The sequence below is a fragment of the Notolepis coatsorum genome (genome assembly GCF_963971535.1).
Source record: "Notolepis coatsorum genome assembly, chromosome: 12".
Taxonomy (NCBI): domain Eukaryota; kingdom Metazoa; phylum Chordata; class Actinopteri; order Aulopiformes; family Paralepididae; genus Notolepis; species Notolepis coatsorum.
The window spans coordinates 122247935-122260287 of NC_140176.1; the positions used below are offsets into that span (position 1 = coordinate 122247935).

The window sequence follows — 12353 nt, forward strand, 5'->3', positions numbered from 1 at the left end:
CTACACTGTGTAGCTTAGCCACCGGAGGAGAGGATGACGGAGGGAAGCGAGACACGGACAAGTTATTCCACAATGTAGACTGTTGTGGAATAACTAAGTCCTCTCAGGTGTGGGGGTCATCGCCGTATTTAGACCACTATCAGTAGGGCACGTGCCCTACTGATGATCATCTGTGCCCCACGGATAAAAAAAAAAAAAAAAAACGTTTTTTTTTTTTTTAACAAATGTTTTTTATTTTCCCTTTTTTAACATGATCAAATGATCATTTAACATGATCAAATAATTATTATAATATTTTTTACTTCGCTTTGAAATATTATAGTGAAATATTTTGCACTGCATTTATCTTGTTGAAATCCTCCAACAGGCTCTTTTTTGTAAGTTGACTGGTTTGCACACCAATAATACAGTGCAATAATAGAATAGTAGAATAGATAGTAAAATTATGCAATAGAATGGCCAGAGTAAAATAGTGCTACAGTACAATCAACAGCAGGGTGTATTAGAAGGCTATGGTGAAGAGGTACGTTTTTAGCTTATTTCTGAAAATATTAAGAGATCTAGCTTCCCCAATGTCCATAGGTAGTGTGTTCCATAACTTTGGTGCATAGTTAGCAAAGGCTGCATCCCTGATTTTCTTTAGACTGTGGCTTGAAACCTTCAATAGACCAGTAGTAGATGATCACAATGTTTATACTTTGTATATAAGGAGGAGGACCTTGAAATCAATTCTAAATGTTACCAGAAGCCAGTGTAGGTTACTTACTTGTAACTTCGGGTTTGATCCAAGGAGTAAGTTGCCCCATATTGCTCTGTAACATTTCTCTTTTTGTTATAGGACCGACTAGTAGGATTTCAGTTTTGCCCTCATTTAATTTTAGGAAGTTGTTCGTCATCCATTTGTTTATTGCTAAGAGACAGGCGGAAATGGAGTTTATAGCTGTGTGATCATTTGGTTCAGCGGAGATGTACAATTGCGTGTCATCTGTGTAACTATGGAAACATACATTGTGCTTTCTAATGATGTCTCCTCAATGTTCAATGTTCAATGCAATGTTCAATGCAAGTAAAGCACTTTAAACTTTAAGTATGACTAAATGCTTTCTTGACTATATATATAGTAACTGTTCCAAAATGCATAGATTTCTATGTATTTTAGGGGTTTGGGTGGCTAGCTCTTTTTAATATAAATGTCAGATTGTTTTATTTATTTCATAGATTTCTATGCATTTCAGGAGTTTGGGGGGCTGGCTCCCCCAAATAATTAAATAACATAACCCTAACCTAACTCTAAACCGAAATAAAGTTAAAAAAAAAATAGTTACAAAATCCACCCATTTTCGCCCACAAACCGGCCAAATTGTATTCGCAGTCGCGCTACGAGCTCCCGCTTCATAGATTTTGGTGCCCTTCTGTGCCCTACTGAAGTGCTGGGTCTAGATACGCCCCTGGTGGGGGTCCCTTGGGATGAAAGTTTTATCGGATCGGGGTCCGCTGTCTGACATGTGTCAATCTGGGGGCATTTGACACCAAAAATGTTGAGGGCCACTGTTAGAACAGACCCATTATTGAAGTATAAAACTCACACCTCCTTCCCTGTGTAGCCCCCAAGGGTAGAGCAAGGCACTAACACTGCCAGGGTTAGGGGTTCCATTCCCTGTGTAGCTCAATAGAGCAAGGCACTAACACTGCCAGGGTTAGAGGTTCCATTCCCTGTGTAGCCCCCAAGGGTAGAGCAAGGCACTAACACTGCCAGGGTTAGGGGTTCCATTCCCTGTGTAGCTCAATAGAGCAAGGCACTAACACTGCCAGGGTTAGGGGTTCCATTCCCTGTGTAGCTCAATAGAGCAAGGCACTAACACTGCCAGGGTTAGAGGTTCCATTCCCTGTGTAGCCCCCAAGGGTAGAGCAAGGCACTAACACTGCCAGGGTTAGGGGTTCCATTCCCTGTGTAGCTCAATAGAGCAAGGCACTAACACTGCCAGGGTTAGAGGTTCCATTCCCTGTGTAGCCCCCAAGGGTAGAGCAAGGCACTAACACTGCCAGGGTTAGGGGTTCCATTCCCTGTGTAGCTCAATAGAGCAAGGCACTAACACTGCCAGGGTTAGAGGTTCCATTCCCTGTGTAGCTCAATAGAGCAAGGCACTAACACTGCCAGGGTTAGAGGTTCCATTCCCTGTGTAGCTCGAAGGGTAGAGCAAGGCACTAACACTGCCAGGGTTAGAGGTTCCATTCCCTGTGTAGCCCCCAAGGGTAGAGCAAGGCACTAACACTGCCAGGGTTAGAGGTTCCATTCCCTGTGTAGCTCGAAGGGTAGAGCAAGGCACTAACACTGCCAGGGTTAGAGGTTCCATTCCCTGTGTAGCCCCCAAGGGTAGAGCAAGGCACTAACACTGCCAGGGTTAGAGGTTCCATTCCCTGTGTAGCTCAATAGAGCAAGGCACTAACACTGCCAGGGTTAGGGGTTCCATTCCCTGTGTAGCTCGAAGGGTAGAGCAAGGCACTAACATTGCCAGAGTTAGGGGTTCCATTCCCTGTGTAGCTCAATAGAGCAAGGCACTAACACTGCCAGGGTTAGGGGTTCCATTCCCTGTGTAGCTCGAAGGGTAGAGCAAGGCACTAACACTGCCAGGGTTAGGGGTTCCATTCCCTGTGTAGCTCGAAGGGTAGAGCAAGGCACTAACACTGCCAGGGTTAGAGGTTCCATTCCCTGTGTAGCTCGAAGGGTAGAGCAAGGCACTAACACTGCCAGGGTTAGGGGTTCTATTCCCTGTGTAGCCCCCAAGGGTAGAGCAAGGCACTAACACTGCCAGGGTTAGGGGTTCTATTCCCTGTGTAGCCCCCAAGGGTAGAGCAAGGCACTAACACTGCCAGGGTTAGAGGTTCCATTCCCTGTGTAGCTCGAAGGGTAGAGCAAGGCACTAACACTGCCAGGGTTAGGGGTTCCATTCCCTGTGTAGCTCGAAGGGTAGAGCAAGGCACTAACACTGCCAGGGTTAGAGGTTCCATTCCCTGTGTAGCTCGAAGGGTAGAGCAAGGCACTAACACTGCCAGGGTTAGAGGTTCCATTCCCTGTGTAGCTCGAAGGGTAGAGCAAGGCACTAACACTGCCAGGGTTAGGGGTTCTATTCCCTGTGTAGCCCCCAAGGGTAGAGCAAGGCACTAACACTGCCAGGGTTAGGGGTTCTATTCCCTGTGTAGCTCGAAGGGTAGAGCAAGGCACTAACACTGCCAGGGTTAGAGGTTCCATTCCCTGTGTAGCTCGAAGGGTAGAGCAAGGCACTAACACTGCCAGGGTTAGGGGTTCTATTCCCTGTGTAGCCCCCAAGGGTAGAGCAAGGCACTAACACTGCCAGGGTTAGAGGTTCCATTCCCTGTGTAGCTCAAAGGGTAGAGCAAGGCACTAACACTGCCAGGGTTAGAGGTTCCATTCCCTGTGTAGCTCGAAGGGTAGAGCAAGGCACTAACACTGGCAGGGTTAGAGGTTCCATTCCCTGTGTAGCTCGAAGGGTAGAGCAAGGCACTAACACTGCCAGGGTTAGAGGTTCCATTCCCTGTGTAGCTCGAAGGGTAGAGCAAGGCACCAACACTGCCAGGGTTAGAGGTTCCATTCCCTGTGTAGCTCAATAGAGCAAGGCACCAACACTGCCAGGGTTAGGGGTTCCATTCCCTGTGTAGCCCCCAAGGGTAGAGCAAGGCACTAACACTGCCAGGGTTAGAGGTTCTATTCCCTGTGTAGCCCCCAAGGGTAGAGCAAGGCACTAACACTGGCAGGGTTAGGGGTTCCATTCCCTGTGTAGCTCAAAGGGTAGAGCAAGGCACTAACACTGCCAGGGTTAGGGGTTCTATTCCCTGTGTAGCCCCCAAGGGTAGAGCAAGGCACTAACACTGCCAGGGTTAGGGGTTCCATTCCCTGTGTAGCCCCCAAGGGTAGAGCAAGGCACTAACACTGCCAGGGTTAGAGGTTCCATTCCCTGTGTAGCTCGAAGGGTAGAGCAAGGCACCAACACTGCCAGGGTTAGGGGTTCCATTCCCTGTGTAGCTCAATAGAGCAAGGCACTAACACTGCCAGGGTTAGGGGTTCCATTCCCTGTGTAGCCCCCAAGGGTAGAGCAAGGCACTAACACTGCCAGGGTTAGAGGTTCCATTCCCTGTGTAGCTCAGAGGAGAGGGAGGCTGTAGCAGGTTCCAGCCCGGCTGGGTGATATGGTTGTTGTCGTCATGGTGTAACAGGGCTGGGAGCCCTAGGCCGACCTAATATGAAGGTATATGGATCCATCATGCAAAGGTACGGGTTTTTATTATACTATCATCAACGATATATACAGTAGTAGGTTATATTGTATTATAAAGATTTAGGGGTAAAACTAATCGATTATAATAAACCCTTTTGAATTAAAAAGCACCATGTATTACAAAAAAGATGATGAACACAATAAATGAAAGGTGTGCAGACCTGCTAAATACATGTACTGTAATTCTTAGACTTATTCTATCTTGTGTTATCATAAATTAAAAATATTAGGCACTGTGAATCAAACACAAGCATTATGTTTGTTAACTAAATTGCGGGCCCTGCCTTTGTGAACAACAGCAATGAAACAGTAACTTTTCAGGAAGCATAGTATAGCTTCAAATAATGTTCCATGGATCCTCTGAGCACAGTTTCTTTATTCAGTTATGAAAATATACCTTTATTATTATGCACTTCTCTGACTCTCACAAAACGACACACACAAACGTTAAATAATTTTTTTTTTCTTTTTGCATTTAAAAAAAAAATTATAAAAAATGTTACCCATGCAAAAAAAATCGATAAGTGATCGATTTCACACAGTTATCGACAAATCAATAAGTGGTCTCGGCCTCACTCCTCTCCCCCTCGGCCACGTGTCTCACCCAATATCCGGATCGGCCCACGACGGGGCGCTGGTCACTGCTGGAGCCGTGTAGTTGACCGGTGCGTACTGGGGCCAGTCTGTACTCCAGTCCACTCTGTCAGCGGGCACGGGGAAGCGAGCGACCTTTGACCCTGGATACTGAGGGCATCTGGACTTGATATGAAGGGCTGCCGAGGACGACATGCTTCGTGTGGCACAGGAAGCACCACCTGTGATGGACTGACCGACGCCGAAAGGTTGAGCAGAGGAACAAGAGACAGGAGCCCTGATTGGGGGAAGAGAGAGAGAAGAGAGAGAGAGAGAGAGAGAGAGAGAGAGAGAGAGAGAGAGAGAGAGAGAGAAATAATGGTTAATTTCTTTCCCCAAAAACATATTGTGTTGAGGGTCACATCATTTCAACCATTTCAAGGCTTTAATGAAAGACTGAAGCCTTAAAAAGGAACACGCCAACATTATGGGTATAGTGGCTATTTACAAACTATTTTGTCTTTCGTATTTGCCACTTCCACTCCGGGGATAGCTTTAGTCTACGCGCACATAATAAAGATTCTGATCCATCCGTTTGGCTGTCACAATGAATCAATCATTTATTTCCAATAAGCAAAACAAACAAAACTCGTATATCTAATACATGCGTCCGTTGCGTGCAGTGCGTGCGTTCGTGCGGTACAAAAACTGTTTGCTTTCCCGGTTCCACGTCTCCCATGCAAGCCACCACCCCTTATCAAGGTAAACCACACAGGTGGATAGCTCAGGTAGGTCTCTTTAAAGGGAAAGTGCACATAGTTTCAAATCATAAGAATAGTTACAATAAGATAATCAGTGTAAATAATATCATGACTTGTCAATCAAATTATCAGTTTTCGTTTTCATATTTCGTAATCCATAAAGCATTTTCATAATTCAAATAATTGCATGATACAAACTCAAAGATTAAATAACTCAAGAATGGCTCCTACATTCCGGCCTCTAATTGTCCATTATCCTAAAAAGGGGCAATTATTCTATGCAAATATGTTAACAGGAGCCTGAACATGTCTTTATATAGTTCATGTAGGAATCGAAATATTCCAAAAAGGGGGTATGTTCCACGAAAAAGCGTATAATCCACAAAAAAGGTATAATCCACAAAAAAGGTATAATCCATAAAAAGGTGTAGTCCATCAGTGTAACAAAGGTTCAGGCATTGCCCTCGAAAAGGAAAAAACAAACAAGCGCGTGAAGAAGTCAGTAGGGGCTAGTCAATGTCAGTCAATCTGCTTCTTTCAGCAAGCATAGTTTGCTGATGGGCCTCTCTAGGATATTGTACTTGGTCCTGACCTTTACCTTGCGTACATGCCCTCTGCTGTCAGGCATTGTCTCTTCCACCTTGCCCATGAGCCAGGAATTTATTGGTGATGACTCGGGATGGGAATTGATAGGATTTTATCGATACGATTCCATTATCGATTCTGCTTATCGATTCGATTCTTTATCGATTCCCTTATCGATACCTGATCAAATTATAATTTAAATAAATAAATTGGAAATGCAACAGAACTACATTTAGTCATTTAGCTGACGCTTTTATCCAAAGCGACTTACAAGTTCTGTACGACAAGCCATCAGGAAGGGCACAACTCTATCAGCTGAGCAACAATGTTCATCAAAGTGTTGAGTGCTACAGTGTAGGTTAGTTTATTAGGACAAGTGCATGACAGTACGGTTAGTTAGGGTTAGATATATTTTTTTTTATTCAGATAATGGTTGAAGAAGTGCGTCTTTAGTCGACGGCGAAAGATTGGACGTGATTCGGCTGTCCTAACTGGGGTGGGTAGTTCATTCCACCATTGTGGGGCAAGGACTGAGAATAGGCGACTTCTCTTTGATGACCCTCCCGGAGCTTGGATAGGAGTAGGTCTGAGGCGGCCAGAAGATGCAGAGCGTAGGGGTCTAAGCTGGTTAGAATAACAACATGCAACTTGACATTTCTGATTGTCATTTATTGTTGAGCCCCCATGTCTGAAAAATACAAAAACTGTAAAAAATAAAACATTGCCTACACTTAAATAAAATGTATTTATTTTTTTATTCTTAAACTAATTTAATCTATTGAATAACAGGTTGTTATTCCTCTGACTTCTGTCTCTCACACACACACACACACACACACACACACACACACACACACACACACACACACACACACACACACACACACACACACACACACACACACACACACACACACACACACACACACACACACACACACACACACACACACACACACACACACACACACACACACACACACACACACACACACACACACACACACACACACACACACACACACACACACACACACACACACACACACACACACACACACACACACACACACACACACACACACACACACACACACACACACACACACACACACACACACACACACACACACACACACACACACACACACACACACACACACACACACAGCTCCCTCCCCGGGCCCCTGTCCTTTATGTATTGGCTTGTGTTGCTACACGGACACATTTGTATGTTGCACCACTGTACTTCCTGGCTAACTGGCTTACAGACTTGTAAACAAGCACTCACGTCTCTCATTATATGTGAACTAAAGAGTACAAGGTTTACACAACAGCCCCCACCTGCTGTTTTATTGTATTTGTACCTGTACTATCCGCTGTCAGCTGTTTATCTCTCTTTGTGAGCTTGATTAAATAGCGTTAGCTCACGTTAGCTCACGTTAGCTCCGCGGCTAATTTTAGCTCACCCTGATCTAAATCAATGACTAGGTTCTAAAGCATTCAAGTAGTTTTCACTGCACATAGAAGTAGCCAAACAGCGGGAGCATTTCGGGAGCATATTACCAAAACCCAGGCAATTTCGAGCCCTTAAGGAATCAAATAGAGTCTGCCATGGCTACATGCTAACGTAACGTTATTGCGCAACTGTAGGCAGCGATAAGGGAATCGAAAGTCACAGGAGCCACACGGTTCCAGGCATCGGCCAATTAGGAACCGGTTCCCAATGGGAACCGGTTTTCGATTCCCATCCCTAGTGATGACTCATCCACAATGAGGACCACGTCCCCTGGGGCTAAGTTCTTCCTTACTTGGTTCCATTTCTGACGTTCTTGAAGCAGAGGGATGTGCTCCTTTTTCCATCGCCTCCAGAAGAGGTCGGCCAGAAGGAGATGGCGACAGGTAAGTTGCTGCTCCTGGCTGAATGCCTCCCCCTAGTGGTCCAACTGAGAAATGGTCAACATGTGATGGCCTCGACGGATATGGACCTGCCTGTGACAGGGGTTGACTGTATTTCGTTTCCATGGAGTGGTCAGGTGGGATCCTTGACCTAGCTCCTAGCTGGGGGGACTGTTGTCGGTCATCGTCAGGCGGGGGGGGTGAGCTTCCCGGATCAATAATGTCCATTGTCATTGGGGGTTGATCTTGCCTGGCTTGCATTTGGTCAAGATACTCATTCATGCCATCTGTAGGAGTCTTTGCCTGGGATTCACATTATTTGACCTCAGCCTGGGATTCCTTTATTTTGTCGTATTTATCGAGGACTTTCAGTTTAGCATCAGATTCAGCAAATGCCATTTGTATTTCAAGTTGTTCCTTCCTTTTTTTCAGTTTATCCTCTTCCTCCTCCAATTTCCACTTTTCCTCCATGGCTGCTGATTTTGCAATGAGAGCAGCTCACTCCGTTTCTAGTGTTATACGCAGAGTTGAGGTTTGAGGTTGTTGATTTAGTGGTCTTCTTAGATGTGCTGCTGATGCTGTCCTCAGGTCGAACGTGATCCTGTTCTTTATAACCAGGTTTTATTCTGTTTCGAACATCATTCATAAATGAATTGAATTGTTGAACCTTTGGTTTATACCAGCCGTATTCATCACCCTCTTTCTCATCTTCATATAACAGTGCTTGGACAGATTGGTGCATTTTCTCAAATTCATTCATTAAAACATCAAAGGCTTGCAAATGTTCATTCGCCTTTTCTACGTCTACGTCATCATGTCCGTCGAACAGCGCATCCAACTCATTCTTGCGCCTAGTCAATACACCGAGCTTCGCCCTGCGAGAGCCAATCAATTTCACCAGCTCTCTCTCAGCCTCTTGGGCCATTTCCGTTTCAGACATTATTTTTAATTATAGTTGAAATATCACAATAATGTGTGACCATAGCTGTCAACACGCACGGTTTTACCGGGATTCTCCTGTATTTCGACCCTCTGCACGCCGTCTTTACGGCGCACGGATTGGTACGTATTTTGTACTAATTATTATTATTATTTTTTTTACAAAATGGGTGCAATTCTCCTCCGTGACGACAGGTGGCAGCAGTGTAGATTAGACCGTTATCACAGGAAGTCAGACCGGGAGACGGTTGCCAGCCGAAGAAGAATAAGAACAGAACAGCGAGCGGATTTGCTCAGAGCTCAGGGGAGAGACTGATGCGGCACCGAGGGTGTCAAGTCAACTTAGCCAGTGTCTCTTGATTGCCCACTCTGTGGCTTTTGTCTCTGGAACAAAGGGTTTGCAAATCTTCTGTGGATAAAACAATACAAAGTTACTGTGTATGTGATGCAGGAAGGAATGTGTAAATGTCTTGGTGAACAGCCGTTTGCTCTGCGCCTCCCCTGTAAGGTTCACGCGTCCCCCTCCTTCACTCTGATGCCCAATTTCCTGAATGCGATTTATAAATAATAATTGATCCGTTTTAAAAGTTGTCGTGAATTGTCATGGTATGACAAATACAGTCACTGGTAACTCGCAGGCATTGCAGAGATATTGAGGAAAAACACAAAATCGCATTGGCTTTTTTCTGTAGACACACTGTTCCAAAATTATATTCCCACTGCTAAATTAATGACCATAGGTATTTTTTATAGCTTTAACGAGTTGTAGTATTAATATGTAGCCTACAGTGATGAAGGTATAAAGACACTATGGTAATACATTGATTGATTGATTTTATAGTTTCACAAACACATCAAGACAAATCACAAACACAAAGAAATAAAAAGAACAATAGTATGTTGCCAGACACTGTCACATCAATGAACAAACATACACCATGTCATATGCTTTACACTAAGGACGCAAGGGGCTGATTCTCTGACATATATACACACATTACATATATACACATACATATATATATATATATATATATATATATAATATATACACCAGCGCCGCCAATAGATAAAAAAAATTAACTAATCAATCTCACAATTTTCTGTAATCAATCTAGATTAATCTAGATTAAAAACAGCATTTTTCTACATAAAACCGAAGCTTGTAACAGATATTTACTTGAGTAAAATCATGGAATTAATGTAAAATCAACACAAAGAAAGTATATTTAGATTCAAAGACTATTTTAATAGCTTTCTTTGAATACAGTTTCTCTCCTGTGAAATACAAATGTTCAACAAAACCATAATTTACATAGCATTTACACTAAGTAGGAAAAGTTTACCCTACAACGAAATGGCTGGGTACATACAGGTTTTGACCAGCAGATGGCAGCGACGAGGCAGCTCCATTGGGAGGGGGCGGGGCCGGGTTGGAGGGGGCGGGCTGAGGGGGCGGGGCCAGGAGAAGGGGCGGGGCTAAAACGTGCACGTTTTCTCAAAACGAAATGTTGACAGCTATGTGTGTGACAGCGTCAGTGATGCAATGTCAACAGTTTAACAGTTCAGAATTCCCGCAAATGTCATCCATGCGTAAAGCCGCTTCGGTGTTTATTATTATGCTTTGTGAAACACAATGAAACACAGTCTGTGCGTTATGGTCAAACAAATGTATCCACAGCGGAGAATAATTGAATCAGAGCCACCTCCCTGGTAGCCCTTCCACAAAGACGTCGGATCCAAGATTAAGTCATTCAAGTTCATAATATCCCCGCGGGATTCCCATGTGTTGCGCAATGCAACGTTACTCACGACCACGCAGTATCTTGTAGAATGTTGTTGTTGGGGATCCTCTTTCTCCCTGGGTCCTGGGTGAAGCGAACGTGGGAAGTTTTTATAAACTGCATGGTCAAGTTGGTCAACGCTGCTCAAAACGGCTTTAGCTGCCTGATGCGCCTGCGCTGTGATCACAGGCACCCAACGCCGGAAATAAAACTGTGTTGACCAGTTTATAAAAAACGTATTTAAAATGTTTATTAGTAACGCCGAGCTTTCAAACCCTGGCGTTTGTCTGTCCGAATCCCTCGTGCAACTCTGAGTACCTTTGACATGTCTCTGCGACACTTGTACGAGGAGCGTTTTGATAAAGAAAAGCGAGACAGACTTAATTGTAGGAATTCTACATGGTGGGACAAGGGACTGTGTGTTCACTCGGGGGCTACGAATGAATGAATGAATGAATGAAAACTTTATTTAACAGATTGCAGAATGGGTACAATACAGTACGGCTCAATACATACAATTGTTAAGGGGATGCAGACCTGAGAAAGACGTTTGTCTTGTTTCCATCAGGGTCCCCCTGACACCGGTGTGTGATCATCTAGCATCAACCCAGAGCAAAGCCACAACACTCGTGCATAATAAGTAATAATACAGATTTGAGTGACATCTCAAACGAGCCTCATGAATCCCACACAGCCTACAGTACCTGCTTCCAGATCTGCAGGCGATACAAGGAAGTGCGCGGAGCGTGAGCGCTAGAGGAATCAGCCCGATCCACTTCAGTCCTCCATGTGTCATATTATATTATTTATGCCTGAACCAAACACAGTAACCATAACCAGGAAGTATGACTAGTACTGCTGACGTCACCCAGGGAGTTTTTTGTTGTTGCTCGCAGTTCTCGTTCGGTGGGAGGTCCAAAGACACGTCTGACGTCACGTTGGACCTCCCGCGAGGTCCACCCGTTTATACTCTTCTGTGTCTTTAATCTTTATCTCTCTTTTCCCACGTTTATAAAACCAGATAACATAGAATACAATTATAGGTCATATGCAATACATTCCGCTGGGGCTATCTTTCCTAATTCATTGTCTCTAAGGAGTAGCTGACAGTATATACCTGTTTGTCATGTATGTCCCTATGTCATAAAAGTCATGCTGCCATGTATGTTGTGTATGTCATAAATGTCACTATGAATTGAAAATGGGGGACCCTGATGTAAACAAGACGAAAGTCTTTCTCTGGTCTGCATCCCCTTAACAATTGTGTGTATTGAGCTGTACTGTATTGTACCCATTCTGCAATCTGTTAAATAAAGTTTTCATTCATTCATTCATTTAGACGCGCTCTCTCCAGCCCGTTGCCAGGGAAACGTCGCTGCGTGTGTCAACAACGCCGGGTGATCTTAGATATCGTTAGGTTATGACTATAACCAAGTTCTGTTAATTAGGGGTGACGCTTGGCATCACTACTGCACTATCTCGCGTACGTGCACGCGGACTGAATAAACCACAAATGT

The 12353-nt window shown here is 44.4% G+C and overlaps 1 protein-coding gene across 2 annotated transcripts in view; it reads right to left on the reverse strand.

Annotated features, from left to right (window-relative positions):
* Window positions 1-11678, reverse strand: part of nudt9 (nudix (nucleoside diphosphate linked moiety X)-type motif 9) — a 41785-nt gene extending 30107 nt beyond the window's left edge. The window contains exons 1-3 of one of the 2 annotated variants that reach the window (XM_084326230.1): window positions 11541-11678; window positions 10865-10920; window positions 4900-5166 (exon numbers count right to left, since the gene is read on the reverse strand). In XM_084326230.1, the coding sequence (XP_084182356.1) occupies window positions 4900-5084 (185 nt within the window). In that variant the 5' untranslated portion in view covers window positions 5085-5166; window positions 10865-10920; window positions 11541-11678. The remainder of the gene's footprint in view (window positions 1-4899; window positions 5167-10864; window positions 10921-11540) is intronic. The other variant, XM_084326229.1, reaches the window with a different exon arrangement.
* Window positions 11679-12353: the final 675 nt, after the last annotated feature.